Raw genomic sequence first — 17,461 nt, 5'->3', positions numbered from 1 at the left:
GCAATGAAGTTTGGCAGTGACAATAAATTATTTCTTGAGAAGTACACAACAAAAGGAAAAAGGTGGGAATGAACGTAAGGAAGTAAGGTAAAGGTTTTTAAAAGTTTTAGTAGGAGTTTTATGACACTAGCAACATGTTGGTACCAGACGCTCGTCAATTTTAGGGCACAAGGAGTTATTTCCATGCTTTTGATGAAAAGGTACCCATGTATTTTGAATAGATGTCCAGATGGAAGGAGGTTGTTTGGTGTCAGACGAACAATAAGTAAGCAAATAACTGCCAAAGTTAGGTGATTAAAAAAGCCTGAGTGTTCTTGGGAACTGCAAGTTTACATTTTTTTTGTGTGTGTGTTTCTGATCAACATTTTTTCAGTAAAATCCAAGCAAGAAAGTGTTTTTAAAAAGACATAAGAGATATCTATTAAAAATTGTCCAATGGGCAGAAAAATGTTGGTTTCTTCAATCTCATTTTTTAGACAAGCGCCTGATTTCACCACAATGCTTCACCTTTTTATTATGAACTTAAAAAGAAATCAGAGACCTCTCAAACATAAAGCTTTCCGGTAGACACTTTGAAGAGAAAACAAGCAGCAGCGCTGACCTCCAAACATTTGAAAGGAATCAAGATATTTAAAGTCATCAGAATTAAGAAAGAGTGAAGTAAAAACAGATGAGTTATGAAACTTCTAAAAATCGGATGAAAAAAAATATTGCACTCATGAAACATAGTTTACACAAGTAACAAAAAGCAATTCAACAAAGATTATATAAGCAAGGGTAACTGATTTATTTTAGACAGAAAATTCTTTAAACAAAAATAATCAAGCAAAATTTCAATTACATTTTCTTACTGGTTTCCAGAAAAGCATACGGCCTGTTTCATCAACCAGCTGTCCAGATGTTCTAAACCCTAAATTGAAATATTTGTATTTATCATAGTTTCTCAATCGGTGGTATCAGCTGCATTTGCTAAAGGAGCATTTTGCTGTTGAAATTCAATTTCTAAATGATGATAAAAGAAAGAAAGAAAAGAAAAGCTATTGCTAACCCTATCTGTACGCCCTGGGGTCATTTTGTACACCCCAGTTGTATTCTTCACATTTTAGAATACTTCTAGTACGAAGATCTCTTTGAAACTTTCAGTATTTCTCAAAAAATCATTTTGACAGACTGCTAAGCAAAATGTACAGATCGGATTAACCCGTAAATTTCGTCTTGGAAAGTGGTGGCACAGAGTACCCCACGTCGTATGGATACGAGAGTACAACACGACGTACAGATGGGGTTAAAGAATGAAAACATGTTATTTTTTCTCTCTCCTGAAAAGATTTGCTGTCTAGGGTTAGCACATTCAAACAGCTTGCTGATCACTTCATTTTGTTGTTTTATATAAGTAGTTTGCGTCTGCTGTTAATATTCAGAATATTTTTAAAATATTTTTATTTTTCAAGCCGTATTTAAGCTGTCCGCTGTAAGAAAAAGATAAGATTTGATTTTTAAATCATAGCACACCACACGTTGAATACAGCACAAATACGAAATCTATAACATTATTTTAGAAGAGAAACGAGGTATCATTTTTTAAAGAATGAAATAATATGCAAATGGCTCTTATGAAATGACAAAATGAAAAACAAATTTACATAGTTACATAATAGACATACCGTGCAAAGAAGCTCTTGAAATTTTATCTGTAAAAACTAGTGTGCAATACACTTACAGTGCAGCCTCTCTATATCGACCTCCGACATAACGACATCCTTTTGTATAGCGACACGGGGCCCAATCCCGATTTTTCCCTTATATATTCAGTAATATTTGACAATCATGTCATTATAGAGAGGCTGCACTGTATATTCACTGGTTCATGACATTGTTGCTAACTAACTCAAACAACATCATTGTTCCAATTATGAATAAATAATGTGTGACTAACTCTTTTTGACTTTCATACTATTTCTGGCAGTCATGGGTTTCAAATACTCAGTCCAAGTCTAAAGTAGTACAGTAATCAGCAGTAATGACACAACAAGCCAAGTTTCATCTGCAAGATCGGCACAAATCACTTTCCTCACTAATGTAAATAGCTTGTTTTACAAGTGCGAGTCTGCAAGACATTTTCATCAGAGATTTCAATCACTAATCTGAAATGTCAAGACGTGTACATTGTCACATTATAATTTATAATGAACAGTACCTGAAAAAATACATTGTGTTTCCGCAAAAAGAATTCACGAAAACAATGCAGTAAACATAAACGGCAAAAGAGACAAGTGTAAGGTAAAACAAAGTCAGGACTACCACCAATTACTTGAAACCCTTCTTTGGATCATTATGTACAGTCAAACTGAAACATAGGCAACAAAGATAATAATAATAATAATAATAGATAGCATTTGTATAGCGCATATCCCCGCTCAACAGCAGGCTCTATGCGCTTTACGCTATATTAAATGTCAAAGTTATCAAGTTGTGTCCAAAATGATAAACAGGAACTATGATTACTATGAACAGCAATGCGCACAAAGTACCATATATTATATAGGAACTGGTACACATAGAAACTGACCATGAATGTAGAAATAATAAAACATGACAAAAAGGACACATTCTTTTTCAAGAACAGGTTTGACACTGATGAGGAGATGAATTGTGTTCATCCGTATGTATAAAACATGAACAGGTTAATAAACAAAACAACATACTGTACACCAGGCTTTTTTCACATACGCTCTTTATTTTTTCGCACATTTAGTTTTTCCTGAACATTTCGAATTTGCGATCTGAATTGCTCAGTGTAATTTATGCTGTCTGAAATACTTCTAGATGTATACTAGTATACAGCCATCTAATTTTTCATTGCAATTGAACTCCAATGCCACGAAGTGCAGAAAACAAGTTAAATAAGATAGACATTTAAAGACAAAGTATAGTCTTAATAACACTCAAATAATACTCTAACATTTCATGACTTGGAATTCACAGGTTTCTTTCAAAATCACAAAAACTGAAAATTCATGTAGAACATGAAAAACGCCTGGTGTACAGTAATACCATTAACCACGGTATAAGAACATATGTATAAATATAAAAGACTCTACAGCTGATCATTTCCCGCTCATCAGCTCCTGTGTATTTTTTTTTTTTGGGGTGGGTGGGTAATATTGTAATGACATTCTGCAAGACGTCCATCTGTCTAGAATTACCATTTTTCTTCTCAACGGTAGGCGGCCGTCTTAGACAATTTTGACAGTACTTTTGGGTTGGCTTTGCTATACCATATAGGGGAAAATTACATAATCTGCGTTTCTATGGTGTAAGTCATACCGGGAAGGGCCAAACGGTCTACCGGTACCTGTGTGGCACCACTAGATGGTACTTGAACATACAGAGACTGGTTTGTCTGCTCAGAGTTGACCACAAAAGCAGCACTATTTGGTTGACTCTCTACAGACTGTGTTCCCATCCTGGTTACTTCCATACCTACACCATTGACAACATGAGGTACTGAGGCAGTTTGTAGTTCAGTTTGAGCCACAGTGCCTTGGTGGTTCCTCTTAATATCTACTTCAATACCAGTATTGACAAGCTCTTTGCCTTTTAAGTGGTGCACTAAATGTTTACCATTGGGTTTGGGCTCCAACACTAAAATGTTACCATCTTTCTTTACAATGAGTGGTTTGTTGGAATTCTGCACATTAGATGCAGATTGGTTCTGAGTAGGACGAGCCATGGGAACATCAACAGTTTGTACAGGCTGCTGCTGCTGTTGTTGCATCAGAAGCATTTGGTCTTGCGGACTCTGAGCGTACACAGCATGCTGACTTATCTGTTCACTCTGTGAGTGGTCCACTTGGAATTCTGTGGCAGAAGTGTTGGCAATCTGTTGAGAAGACAACGACAAAGATGGGGAGGAGGACACGGAAGACCTGGAAGAAGTGCTGTAGTTACTTTTAATTTGTTGCTGAAGGGAGGGCGACATCTCCGAAGGAGAAATGTTCAACAAGGCTGGGGCCAGCAGCTCTGCCGTTGAGATATTCAAAGAGCCATTGTCTGCTGAAGGTTGTGGTGTGCCACTAACCATCATTCTTTGGACCACAATATTCTGACCACTTGTAACTGCAACGTTACCAGGAACCACTTGGTTCTCCATATAGGAGGGGTTAATTGAGGAGCCACCAACAACAATTTGTTGCACACCATCACTCACAATAACATTGGTAACATTGTCTGTGTTGTACAGGCTGCCGTAATTCTCGACATTCTGGTCATAAAAACTGTTCGTGTGAGTCTCAGCTTCAATACCAGGCTCCTCTCTGGATTTTCTCAAAGCTCTGTTCATGAGTTCATTCATGTTCAAACCAGAACTTCTCACAGACATCTGATGGCTGACAGAGGTCTCGTCAATGTCGTTCTCCTCATACACGACAGAAGGAATACTCATAGCACTGCTGCTCGACTCGGAGGAATACTGATTCCGCAGCTGCATTCGCGGGGGATTGTCAACGATGTGACGGACCGGCGCTAGAGGTCCAGACTGAGGAATGGCAGCGCCTTTCATCAGAAAGTCACTTAAGTCTAATTGTTCTCCTGGCTCACTTAGAGCACCTTGGTTCACCCCTTGATTGGGAGTGACCGTTCTGGGTGATGGGGACTGGGAGGAAGGGCTCCTTACAATGGACACTGACTGCTGCGGTCTGCTCCTTGTGCCCTCTTGGATAGGTTTTCCACTGAAGAGCATTACAGCTGCAGGCGGTTTTGAAGTAAAGGAATCAGATTCAGGAAGATTCTGTGGAACAGCAGTGACCGTGGGCTGTACAGCAGAAGCATCATGGAGATGACTGTGAGTAGAGTTGGAGCATGAATTCTCCAAGATGGACCTCACATGAACGGGTAGTTGACATCCTCTTTTCATGTGATCTCGAATAATTTGTGACAGTTTGTTGACCTCTTCTTCTAAATGAATTTTTCTCTTCGAAAGATCCTCATTTTCATTTTCCAACTGATTATTCCTCTGCAACAAAGAAAAATAGGATAAAAATGATTAGTAATTCAGATCAACTGAACACATAGAGCATGATAGTTATATTTGATAATTGAAACAAAGCTCACTTTCACAAAATAAAAAAGCAGAGATAAATATACACAATTAAACAATCTTCCCCACCAAGAAATCGAACACAGGTTCTGTATGAAAAGGGAAAAGCACAACTATATCAGAAGTTAAATTCAATTAATTTTGACTTTGTATTATAACATAATGTTTTATTATAATATGTTTCACCACCTGGTGGAATTAGGCCTTTGTCAATTTTTGGGCATATGGGGCTATTGGTATCATCTTAAAGCCTGTTCAATCACCTTCCTTTTGGTGAAAAAAAATAATCTATCTTTGTTGAATAGAAGTCAAGTTATTTGCGTTGAAGGAGGTCTGGGTCACCTGGTTTCAGAGGTAAAATTAGCTAGAAAATGGCTACCAAAGTTTGGTAATTTCCATAGCCTGAGAGTCCTTGGAAACTGAAAATCAATTGTTTTTGTGCCTCTCATTAATGTTCTTAAGAAAATCAACTTAAAAAATGTGTTTTTAAAAAGATATAAAAGATGTTGAGCCAATAAAAGAAAATGAGAAAAAAATTGACCATCCGCCCAAAAAATGCTGATTTCTTTGATTTCATTATTTTGACCAGTGTCTGATTTCACCACAATGCCTGACATTTAATGGGTTTTTTTTTAGTAAAGAAAAACACATAGACACTATAATGGCCATTTAGTGCTGGGGGGAAAATAGAACAGGCAGACGGAAAAAACCGAGGGAAAGTGAAGAAGTAAGACATACTAGTGGCACCCTCCAACCACGAGCACTATAATGTGAAGAAAAGAAATATTAATCTAAGATGAAATAAATATAACTGAAATTTGATATTCAAATCTATGTGATAAATGGAACCTCAAGCATCCATAACTTTGTTTCCTTTCACATTTATGGCTGGAGAGAGAGAGAGAGAGAGAGAGAGAGAGAGAGAGAGAGAGAGAGAGAGAGAGAGAGGAGAGAGAGAGAGAGAGAGAGAGAGAGAGAGAGAGAGAGAGAGAGAGAGAGAGAGAGAGAGAGAGAGAGAGAGAGAGAGAGAGAGAGAGAGAGAGAGAGAGACCCAAGTAATATCACCAACCAAGTAATTTATCTTGTTCACATTATATTAGAGGGTGTTTTTTTATGGCATTCTTTAAGCATAGTAGAAGAAAGAAGGAAATCAGTATGGAGCAAATGTTCAGAAAACTGTACAGTGCCGTAATAATTTTACCTGTTTTAAATCTTCAGCCTCCTTCACTTTCTTTTGTCTGCATTTCTTAGCAGCATCTCTGTTTTTTTGTTTTTTCTTCAGTTCTTCACCTGTTAAACTTTCCTGAAAAAACAAAAACAGAACAGCTTGGTGTTACTGGCAGTGGACATTAAGACAACAATTAAAATTTGGATGGGGTAAATAACTGGTTTTCAAAAGCTATATATATTTCACTTATTACTGCTCTTACTACATCATTCTGACTTCATTTAGATACCTTGCTTGGACAAAAACAGAAACTAATCTAAATGGGATACAAAGCATGCTTACTGACATATGTGTCACGACGCAGTGGAATCAGGCGCTTGTCAATTTTGGGCATAAGGAGTTACTGGTACATGTACCATCTTAAAGGCTGTTCATTTGCCTTGCTTTCGATGAAAAAATATCCAACTATCTTGAATAAAAGTCAAAACATTTTTGCGATTGAAGGAGGTGGGGTCGCCTGGTTTCAGAAATAAAATTAGCGAGAAAATGCCTGCCAAAGTTTGGTGACTTCGATAGTTGAAGAGTCCTTGGAAACTTCAAGTTTATTTTTTCGTGCTTCTAATCAACGTTTACCATAAAATTCACACATACAAGTGTTTTTATTATTATTATCATAGTAGAGGGTTTTACGGCGCTCGCAACTGCATAAGGTCATATGAGTGCCAAGGGGTGGGTGTCAACAGAGAAGTCTTTACAGGGAATCAGACTTACTCGGCTCACCTCTCAAGCTTCAACAGCACAAGGTTTGCTTCAACTATCAAGGCACCCCGGAAATAGCAGGTCACAAGAGCGTGACAAACAAACAAAAGAAGTAGAGGAAAATGACAATAGTAAGGATTAGGAAAGAAAGCAGCAGTTCCCTGTTGTAGATCAGGCACAGTTATGAGCGTGACATGAATCAGCCAGTTTACAATTCTACTGTGCTTGAACGAGAAATGTCCCCCCTTTGGGAATGGCCTAAAGACACTACAGTCAGTGGCACTGCCCCGCGGGGAAAAAGTGTTTTTGAATGAGCATACACGGTGTTGCGGCAAAAAACAAAAATTTGAAAAAAACCCCTTCCAAACTGGCCGAAAAAAGTCGATTCCTTGGATTTCATTATCCTGACGAGTGCCTAATTTCTCCATGATGCCTATAAAACGAACATGGGTCATTTGAGGAATACTAAGTTTTGAGAGGGAAAAATTAAAAAAGAATACTTTCAATATGCAATATAATACCTCAAGAGGAAAGTATTAATATTATGCTTTGACTTCAACATATGTAATTTACCAAATAGCTAGAAAGCAAACAGAATAAAAGACAGCAGAAGGCAATAGTTCAAATCTTAACTCTTTCGGTATGCAACGATTCCATAATTTTACGCATTCAGCGGCGAGGGTGTTATCTTAAAACGGCTAAAATTCAGTCAAATATTAATGATTTGTCTGTGTGAGTACTCAAGCTATTCACAATTGGACAGACAATCACAATATGAATGCAAATAGGTAGTAAATGCTGCACAAGATCAGGTGTAGATCTTGATGTTGACAACATACGCACCCCAGAAACGCCAGTTAAATGATGATCCGGTGAAATACGGAATCAAAAACGCAACTTAAGTGGCAATCCAGATTCAAAGAATCTCTACCGTACAACTCTTACAGTAGACTACACCATTATATCAGTAGGCTACAGCTAAACACATTAGTTGGGTCACAAAAGCACATGACAAATCATTTACATTAAAGTCAAAAACTAAAATTCTTTTAAATGAAGCTATCGGTATGATACCTCATCATTTTGTCTCTTCCTGCCCCTCTTTCCTTTCTGTGGTTCGTCTGAATCCATTGTATAAGTCACCAATCTGTCACAGTAATTTCACAGGAGTTCGCACTGAGAAGCAGGCTCAAAAGCAGCTGCAAAAGAAATAAAGTACATGTGAGAAACAAGCATGGGTGGGTGGAGTAAGGATAGCTATTACTATTATAACAAATAGTTGTTTTTCCTTCAATGAACATCTGAGAGAACTATGATCACTCGATAACGTGGGTCAATATAAGGTGACGCGCGAAAATGATTAAGTAGCCTACTCATGTAGTGTAATTATTACAACATTGTCAAAATACTCAACAAACTGTTCATTCAACTACAAGTGCTTCCAGTTAGAATATTTGCCTACTTTCTATAGTTCAAAGAGTGTCCTTGTGTGTACTGAGAAACAACAAGAGTGCTATTGAGATTAATATTGTTATTATTACACATGTGATTATTTTGTATTGAAATGATCAGAAATGCAGAAAAAACGTCGTCCTCATTTTAACGTTTGGACTGGGTTTTCCCGATTCTTGTTCTTCGTGAGTAAAAGACTGAGTCGCTACCACAGACTTCCATGGCCTATAGTAAGCACTAAGAAACTATGATATTGCATAGCTTGAACTATTAATAGTGACAGCATACGTAACATGTCTATGAATAACTGCTATGCAATGAGATCATGACCATATCTGTGATTGCAGTTTGAAATGCTTGGAGAACAACGTTGTCTCTCCGTTTTGACTTCTCGACTGGGTTTTCCCGATTCTTGTTTTTTTTTCTTCTAAGAGATTCCATACTGGCACTAATCCCTAAGAAACAAAGTAATTAGGCCTAGATACCTAAAATATCAATTTTAATAGTGCATGTCTATGAAAAGCTGCTACAGATCTATTGAAATCGAGAGAACCTTACGGTCTCTGCTTGCAGGGGTAGTCGCCGCCATTTTGAACCCGTGGCGTAGTTTGGGTTTTTCCCAATACTTGTTCCTAGGCTACAGGCCTTCCGACCAAAATGTACTCTTGTCGTGGCCACAGTTCTACAAAGGAATGTCGACAGATACCAATATCATAGCTCACTAGCTAGTAAATCAAAATATACTTTAACATGATAGCTCACTAGCTAGTAAATTTAGATCTAAATAATTTAGGAATTAACAATCGATACCTTAGGGCTTGCGCGACAACGGCTGTCCATCCTGTCGGAGAACGCGTCTACCTATAGATCTAACACAGTTTAGACTTAACTACTTTCTTTACTATAGTCATGAGGCTTGGCACCGAGAACCAACACAACTCACACATTGATATTGAGACAACCTCTGTAATTCAAATTTTAAGACTTGGAAAGTAGAGACACAGTGCTGAAAATTCAACACTAGTCTAATATATCGACAGAATACACTGGGCTTCTTGGGTTAAAAATAAAAGCATCTGAATTCACGCATTATTTGTAGCATGAGTAACAACAACAGTCAATAGGCGTGGGTATACAATGTAATCTCAATTGAAATAAACTAAAATAAGTATGATGTACGGGGGGGGGGGGGGGGGGAGTAAAACTAGCAACCTGTCCAAACATTTCAATAACTTATGAAATCTAAATTGAACTTGTCTTTAAATCTACAATGTCCTGGGGCTAAAAAACATAAAGAGTCACACTGCAATAAAGTTGTCACAATTCTAAATATTTTCCTTCAGGTTTCCCAATTCTTCATCTTGTTCCTGTAAGTTGAACCAACTCAACTGCAATGGGCTGTTTATCCAACCAAAGTAGATCCCTCATTACCCTGTTATATTCTTCGGTTGTCAACCAAAGGCACAACATTAATATATTTTGTATCGAGATCATGACTACCTCTGTGATTTTAGGAGGCACTGGAAAGCAGGGAAACTGGGATGGAAAGTTGACAGTCAATGTCAAGACATAAGATATGTGCAGATATTCTATGTTATGGAATAGAAGCTTTATCTCTCGGTTTCATATGTTCTGTTCGCATGAATCGATCATGAAATGAGAAGAATTTTCATGGAAAAGTAAAATTATTAATCCTAGGCAAAGTTTAGGTGGCTGAAAAATGAGCATAATGTCAGATTAAAAAAAAAAAGAATAGCCTACCTATAATTTAATTTGCCTGCAAGAAGAGCTATAGGCACCAGTAAACAGTGGGCAAAATAATGTCACCTTTTCAACGTTTTAGTTTTTTTTTTTTTTCAAATTCTTGTCCCCGCAGATCGAACAATCAATGGAAACAGAGTAACTTATTAGGTCGCAACACAGTCAACGCTGTCATGGAAACACAGCAGTCAGGTGGCTTGTGAATTGAAAAATACTAGATCTAATTAAACCAGTGTCTAAACATGAAATGGTTAGCAATCAAAAAGCCAAACTCTACAACGTCAGTGACGAGTGATGCCTGTAACCTAATGTTAATAAAATATGGACAAGCTTACCCTGTGAAACCAGAATCGTTTCCAAGCTGAACTGAGAGAATGTCCAAGAATGTCCAGGACCGACTTATATAATAACACCTTGTAGTCAAAGGAATATATAACAACAAGTGGCACATATATATGTCAATGAACTGAATCTTCGTCCAGGTATCTAGTCAGATCTATACTACGATCTAGAGATCTTGATTCCGAATCGATGATCATGGGATAATTCCTTTCACTAGACTGAGCCGAACGGGGCCTGTGTCTGTAAGTATCTGGTAACCTCTTTTCGCGACGACAGAAACCGAAACCTTATACCACTGAATGACCGACAATGCTGACAAGCTGTAAAACTTCTGTTGGTTTCGGCCTACATAATTTACAAAGGCTGAACGCCCGACAAGTCGATGCCACACAGACACAGGGTCATATTTTGACTTTCCATTTTCCAGAAAAAGACATAGTGCCTACATTCTATTTAAAGAACTGACTCTTCTCTTCAACGAGTTTTGATTGGCGGAGCAGTCAACCTATAAATAGGACGGATGGTAAATCCAGCACTGACGACATTCCTTGAATTCCCGAAAACAACCTGCACATCACCTGATCCAATTGACTCACTGTCTTTTTTCGTGGTTTTTATATAGATCTAGGTGGGACTTTGATCATGGACGGGAGACAAGACGTGAGGCTTCGGGAAGAACAAATCTTTAATATAAGAAGAAAAGCAGGGGCGGCTCGTGGGGCTAAAAAGTGGGCGTGCACAATTAAGCAAAAGCAGGTTGAAGATAGTCAAGGGCATAGTAAATAGGATGGTAGGCTCGTTGGGTTGGTGAAGGAGGACCTTATGCTTTAATTTTCATTCTTTTTACTTGTCGCTTAGATTTCTAAAACTAAATCTGTTTGTTAGCTAAACATCAATTTCTTTATCCTGCATTGGCACTAAGCACTCAAGAAATAACTTTCACCACCCCATCACCCCACTTCAAAACCATTCGAAGGCACAACCCATAGGACGGTGACTTAAGTATATGTCATGTTCACCTCTCTCGAGGTTCACGGTCACAGAGTCGCTTAAAATAGTAGCAGGCCAAAGAACCAATCACAATTCACTTGAGCACGCGCTGGATTGCTGCGGGGAACACATAATTTTGGCATAGAATAGTGTACAAGCTATGGTTCGTGGGTGCACATTTGAGATGTGCCGTCTAATTAATATTCATGTACCGCTAAACTCGCTACGAGTGTCGTCATTGCTTGGGTTATCCCAAAGAGCAATTTATAAGTCAGATTGCCACTGTTGAATATCCTATTACGTTTAGTTAAAGCGTGTGGACTTTGGCATGGCATAGTAGATGTTTTACGGCGCTTTTGATCCCAAAAAAATGACAGTGAGTTACAGAGCCAGCGAGGACCTTGTTTTGATACTATATTATTTGAATAGTGTTTGTTTCTGACTTTTTAAAATTTCATGTTTGTGGGTGCTTTTCGCAATAGAACATTAAAAAATTTTGGCCGGCGCTGCACAACTGTGCTCTATGGACAAACCGCGCCTGAAGAAAAGGATGATGGGCCTACATCTATCTATATAATGATAAAAATAAAATTATGAATATAATATATATGACATGCATTGTGCAATTTAAAAAACAACAAAAAAAACTCTATTCAAATTTGACCTTCAATTATGATCGTCATAGTGACAGTCATTAGGGCACCTAATAGAATAGAAGGCCTAATCCAAACCACATTTCAGGGTTCACACCCAAGAAAAAACAGTTACGACATACAATGCGTGAGGCAGATTAAAAACTGTAAAAACAAAAATATAATTTGCTATTATTTATAGTTTTCTCAATTTTGTCTGTCCGTGTTAAAAAGATTTAAACTCATATACTGATTTACCTCTATGCCTGCAAAACTTTGCATAGAGCACTTCTGTTGGCCAGCTACCAAACAAAACTAGTTTTAAAAAAATCTTGAGCCTATAGACTCTAGTAAAAAAAAATTCCATTTAAGTCCGTTAAAAAAACACCATTTTGCGTGCATACACCCAACCATTAAAATTAATTTACAGCAATAATATATATAATAATGAGCTAAAAATTGCTAATTTTGACAAAGCAACACCACTCTGCCTCCACTTTTCAGTGTAAGTTTGTAGATTTCATTCCAAGACTGTCTAGATGTCTCCATGTGAGTTTCGAAAAGTAGGTCAACTACCTATTTGATGGACCGGTGTATTCTCTACTAGATCTAGTGGAAAATCTTTGGTATACGATCTTTAGATGTACTGTGTGATGTTGATGAAAATAGGTTAACCTTTTAAAGTTTAAGTGTAAGCTGTAAATCCCCTATAATTATTTGGAATCGCTTTAAGCTTACATTTAATTCATTTATTAAAAAAACCAAAAAAAACCCAATAACACACAGGTCGGAACCTAGACTTGTATGCGCAAAGATCTAAGAAAATTAAACAGAGAAATTTGATTTATATATCTTGTGTTAACCATGATTAGACGAAAGTGAGGAGCTAAATAGATCTAGATACATAGCCTAGGCTGGGCAACAGAAAAATATAACAAATCATATCTGTTTATGCATCATAGTGGAATCAGGCGCGCTTGTCAAAATAATGAAATTATAGAAACTAAAATTTTTTCCGTCAGTTGGGCAATTTCTATAAATTTTTTCTTTTGTTTTTTTACTCAACACCTTTTATTTTTATGTGCATCAAAGAACACATTTCTAATTTTAATGGCCGGGTGTATGCACCCAAAATGGTGTTGACAAACACTAGATCTAAAAATTTGTCTGTTGTTTCTTTCCTTTAAAAACAAATTAGATATTTATAAAGAAAATTTTTAATGAAATTTTTCCTGAGGTAGCATTCAAGTTTGCAAAAAATCCGTAAAAATCCACATTCAAGACACCATCAACAAAAATCTATTCCACATGAAAAATTCAACAGACAAATGTTTAGTATTACATCTTCTCTTCATTCTGTGAAAATTTCATGAAGATTGGACGAAAAATGGTGGAGTTATCAAAAACGCATTCATAATTTCCTGAAATACCATCCTATTGCAATGAGTTTGGTATCAAAATGCTCAGAATGACAAGTTTTTATAATATGTAGATTGATTTTTCACTTAAATCCAATATGAAAATTCAGTGTTTTATAATATGACTTTCCTTTGGTGAGCTTACCTGTTTTGTTCCGTGTATATTCCTCTGGATTGAGCGATCTAACGCCAGGTTTGTTTGGTTTCTTCTTTTTACTTCAGACCTGTGCCTCAACGAACATTGAATATGTATATATGTATGAAATAAAGCAAGTATGTTGAGAAATCGAAGTGACACCAAATTAAAGAAGCTGGAAAGTTGTTTTTGTTATATCTACACAAACACCTCAGTTTTTCTTCTTTTCACCTTGCCCTCTGCATTCCCTGTCCAATACTGAAGAACATGGGTCTGCGACTCTCTCTCACACATTTTATTCTCCCCCACCCCCTTTACCAACATTCTCTCTCTCTCTCTCTCTCTCTCTCTCTCTCTCTCTCTCTCACTCACTCACTTTCTTCCCCCTCCATCCTTCCTTCCACCACTCACCCTCTCTTTCCAACTCATTTCTTTCCAACTCATTTCTTTCTCTCTCTCTCTCTCTCTCTCTCTCTCTCTCTCTCTCTCTCTCTCTCTCTCTTTGTCCACAGCATGTCACTATAGACTGTCTCTGTGTCTCCTCACGGCTTACATGGCACCGTGTACGTAGTCTGCATTCCCTGTCCAATACTGAAGAACATGGGTCTGCAACTCTCTCTCACACATAATTCTCCCCCACCCCCTTTACCAACATACTCTTTCTCTCTCTCTCTCTCTCTCTCTCTCTCTCTCTCTCTCTCTCTCTCTCTCTCTCTCTCTCCGACTTTCTCTCTCTCTTTCTGTCTGTCTGCCTGTCTGCCTGCCTGTCTGTCTGTCTGTCTGTCTGTCTGTCTGTCTGTCTGTCTGTCTGTCTGTCTGTCTGTCTGTCTGTCTGTCTCTCTCTCTCTCTCTCTGTCTCATCCATAAATATTTTATAGCTCATCCCCAGTATTTTCAAGCCCATTCCCAATATTTTCTGGCCTATCCCAAATATTTCCCAGTATTATTTAGCTCATATCCAATATTTTCTAGATCATCCCAACTATTTTCTGACTTATCCCTAATATTTTTAGCTCATCCCCAGTATTTTCTTTATCTGTAATATTTTCTAGCTCTCCGACTCTCTCACCTTTCTCTCTTCCTTTCAACCCCCCTCCTGTCTCTCTCTCTCTCCGACTCTCTCTCTCTCTCTCTCTCTCTCCGACTCTCTCTCTCTCTTTCTCTGTTTGTCTCTGATCCCTCCCTCTTCCCCTCCGCGTCTCACTTTCTCTCTTTCTCTCTCTCTCTCTCCGACTCTCTCTCTCTCTCTCTTTCTGTCTGTCTGCCTGTCTGTCTGTCTGTCTGTTTCTCTCTCTCTCTCTCTCACCTTTCTCTCTTCCTTTGTCCCCCCCCCCCCCCTCCTGTCTCTCTCTCTCTCTCTCTCTCTCTCTTTCTCTCACTCATACACACACACACACACACGCACACACACACACACACACACACACACACACACACACACACACCCCCAAAGACAAAATTGCACGCTTTTCGAGAGCGCTGCAATGTTTGTTTACCCTCGTATATCACGGCCCAGACGCGAGATAGGGCAATTGAAACATCTTGGTGGGTGTAGGCTAATACATTTATTTGTCATAATCCTAATGCGTTGTTGCGTAATTGAGAGTTCGTCGGTTTCCCCTTACTACACTGGCGAGCTCTGAGCCCTAGCCCACAGTAAGTAGGGAAAACGACGAATGGTCGATCGGTCAAGGATCACGGCTCGTTCGGCGTTGATCTCTTGTCTCTGCCACCGAGCTAATTCGGCATGGACGACTGTTGCGTCAATACAAACATACTGGGCTTTTTTAGCAAACAGACACGACCCCTCCCCCTCCCCCCATCTCCCAGAGTGCAAACAACCTGGATTATTATAATGTATCACTTAGTAGTGTGTCTTTCTGTCTGTCTTCACGAATTCTTACAGTGAGTATTGTCAGAGCTGCTGATGTGTATAAGTAGAGTATGAACAGGCGGGAAAGAGGGGGAAAAAAGGGGGGGGGGGAATTATTGAGGGGAAAATCTATTAGCACTGTGTATTAGTGTCCGCCAGATGTTCACTGACTGACGTCATATTAGTTTGCTGTCCAGTCATTTGATCCCAGCGGCGCATGACCGTATGCAGATATGAGCGCCGTCCGTAAAACCTCTACTAAAACAAACGATCCCAACGATGGTTATAGTGCCGCAATTTGTCTAGCAAGTTGTAATGACTTGTTGACATCATTTTAAATTACCTGACAAATGATGACACTGCGAATGATGAGGGCAAATATAACAAAAGGTAAGGTAACAATATTAACAAAACTATATTAACAATTGAGCACAAATTTTAAATAATGCTTAATCCAAATCTGCGTGTTAGAATATCCTTGATAACGGGTGGAATCGAGCTTGCCGATAAATCTAAGTCAGGAGTCTGGCTGATCAAAAAGACTGCATGCAGGATAATCGCGTTGTCTTGTCTTTTAATTTTAAGCCTGTGATTGACTAAAACCGGCTGACTTAAACCGGCAGTGGACGGTCCATCTAAAAGAAGCTTGAGTGCCGTGAACGTAGCCTCAACATCTACCGCAAACTACATTCACGGCGCTGTGAACGTAGCCTGCAGACTACGTTCCCGGCGCCGTGAACGTAGCCTGCAGACTACATTCAGGGCGCCGTGAACGTAGCCACTGCGTACAATAAATATCAGTCAATGGCATTAGTTGTCGTTCTCTACAGCCTATCCGCTTACAAGTGCCAAGGCTATTATATTATGGTATACGAGCATGATTACAATGAATACAAGGCACTAGTGCTAGAATTACTGTATGATAAATATAGGCACCATATGGATTTCCCCTTACAATAACTCCAGGTCTCAAGTAAAAGACCAGAAAGTATCAACAAGAGGAATCAAAGTGAAAGTGGTTCCGATCACACTGGTGGCTGGACGGAATCCAATGGTGCCGTCAAATGACTGGGCAGTCAGAACGAAGAAGTTTCAATCGAATCATATTTTATTTAGTTAGAGAGAAATATAAAATTTATCCGCATGCTTACAATCAACATCATTAAGTTTCGCCTTCTCCTCTACAAGTCGAGCCTTTAGGGCTTCCGCTTCCCTGCTCAAGGCTTCAATTGAGTCTGGGTTTTCTGCTCGGAGGGCCTCAGTCGCCATCTTTTTTTGCATCTCTCGTTGCCCAGCAAAGCCCGGATGCGGAGGCTGGGCGGAGGACAAATTTTACTAGGTTGTCTCCCTTCGTTCGAAACTAGGCCCAGGCTACCCCAAGGCCTACCGCGAGCCGCGAAAGCGCCAAAAAAGCAAGGGAGGGTAGCAGGATACCATTACATGTTTTTAGGTTTAAATGCAAAGAATTGCCCACCTTACCAGTTTTGTTTTCCCTTGACAACATTTCTCAGAAGTGCAAACATTTTTTAAGTTCATTTTATTTAACAGAGTTCATTTCTACCATCTAAAAAATGGGCCTACATGTGAAAATACAAGGCATAAAAAGCAATGATATTTTGTAAAATTCATTTTTAATAATTATATAACGATCACTATATAGGCCTATTAATGTTTGTGCTCACTTCAATTTAAAAAAGGCCATTGTTAATCTAAAGTTTCGCCTAAGCCAAAAGAAATTAACAATATTTCACTTAATCCCCCCCTCTCCCCCCGGGGAGACCGAGAACATTAATTATTATCTGTGTGTTTTTGAGATCTGCTGGGGGTAATGG

At 38.6% G+C, this 17,461-nt stretch overlaps 1 protein-coding gene across 3 annotated transcripts; it reads right to left on the bottom strand.

Annotated features, from left to right (window-relative positions):
- Positions 1-2,745: 2,745 nt before the first annotated feature.
- On the bottom strand, positions 2,746-14,119 carry LOC101847372. Of its 3 annotated transcripts, none has more exons than XM_005108225.3 (4): positions 13,766-14,119; positions 8,100-8,224; positions 6,300-6,401; positions 2,746-5,014 (listed from the first exon to the last, which is right to left on the bottom strand). In XM_005108225.3, the coding sequence occupies exons 2-4, from the start codon at positions 8,154-8,156 to the stop codon at positions 3,293-3,295; spliced, it is 1,881 nt and encodes a 626-aa protein (XP_005108282.1). In that variant the 5' UTR covers positions 8,157-8,224; positions 13,766-14,119; the 3' UTR covers positions 2,746-3,292. The 3 variants fall into 3 exon arrangements, with proteins under 3 accessions (XP_005108282.1, XP_035828268.1, XP_035828269.1); XM_035972375.1 differs by lacking the exon at positions 13,766-14,119 and adding an exon at positions 10,574-11,327; XM_035972376.1 differs by lacking the exon at positions 13,766-14,119 and adding an exon at positions 9,288-9,649.
- Positions 14,120-17,461: the final 3,342 nt, after the last annotated feature.

The sequence above is a fragment of the Aplysia californica genome, unplaced genomic scaffold (genome assembly GCF_000002075.1).
Source record: "Aplysia californica isolate F4 #8 unplaced genomic scaffold, AplCal3.0 scaffold00669, whole genome shotgun sequence".
In the NCBI taxonomy this organism is placed as follows: Eukaryota; Metazoa; Mollusca; class Gastropoda; order Aplysiida; family Aplysiidae; genus Aplysia; species Aplysia californica.
The sequence above is the reverse complement of the archived record's forward strand: the minus strand, read 5'-3'. Positions and strand labels throughout refer to the sequence as shown.

Excerpts from the sequence above, each read along its gene's own strand:
- LOC101847372 (XM_005108225.3), bottom strand. The coding sequence starts at position 8,156 with ATGGATTCAGACGAACCACAGAAAGGAAAGAGGGGCAGGAAGAGACAA. Across the intron at positions 6,402-8,099 it reads GGAAGAGACAAAATGATGAG|GAAAGTTTAACAGGTGAAGA; the intron begins GTATCATACCGA and ends TTGTTTTTTCAG. Across the intron at positions 5,015-6,299 it reads AGGCTGAAGATTTAAAACAG|AGGAATAATCAGTTGGAAAA; the intron begins GTAAAATTATTA and ends TCTTTGTTGCAG.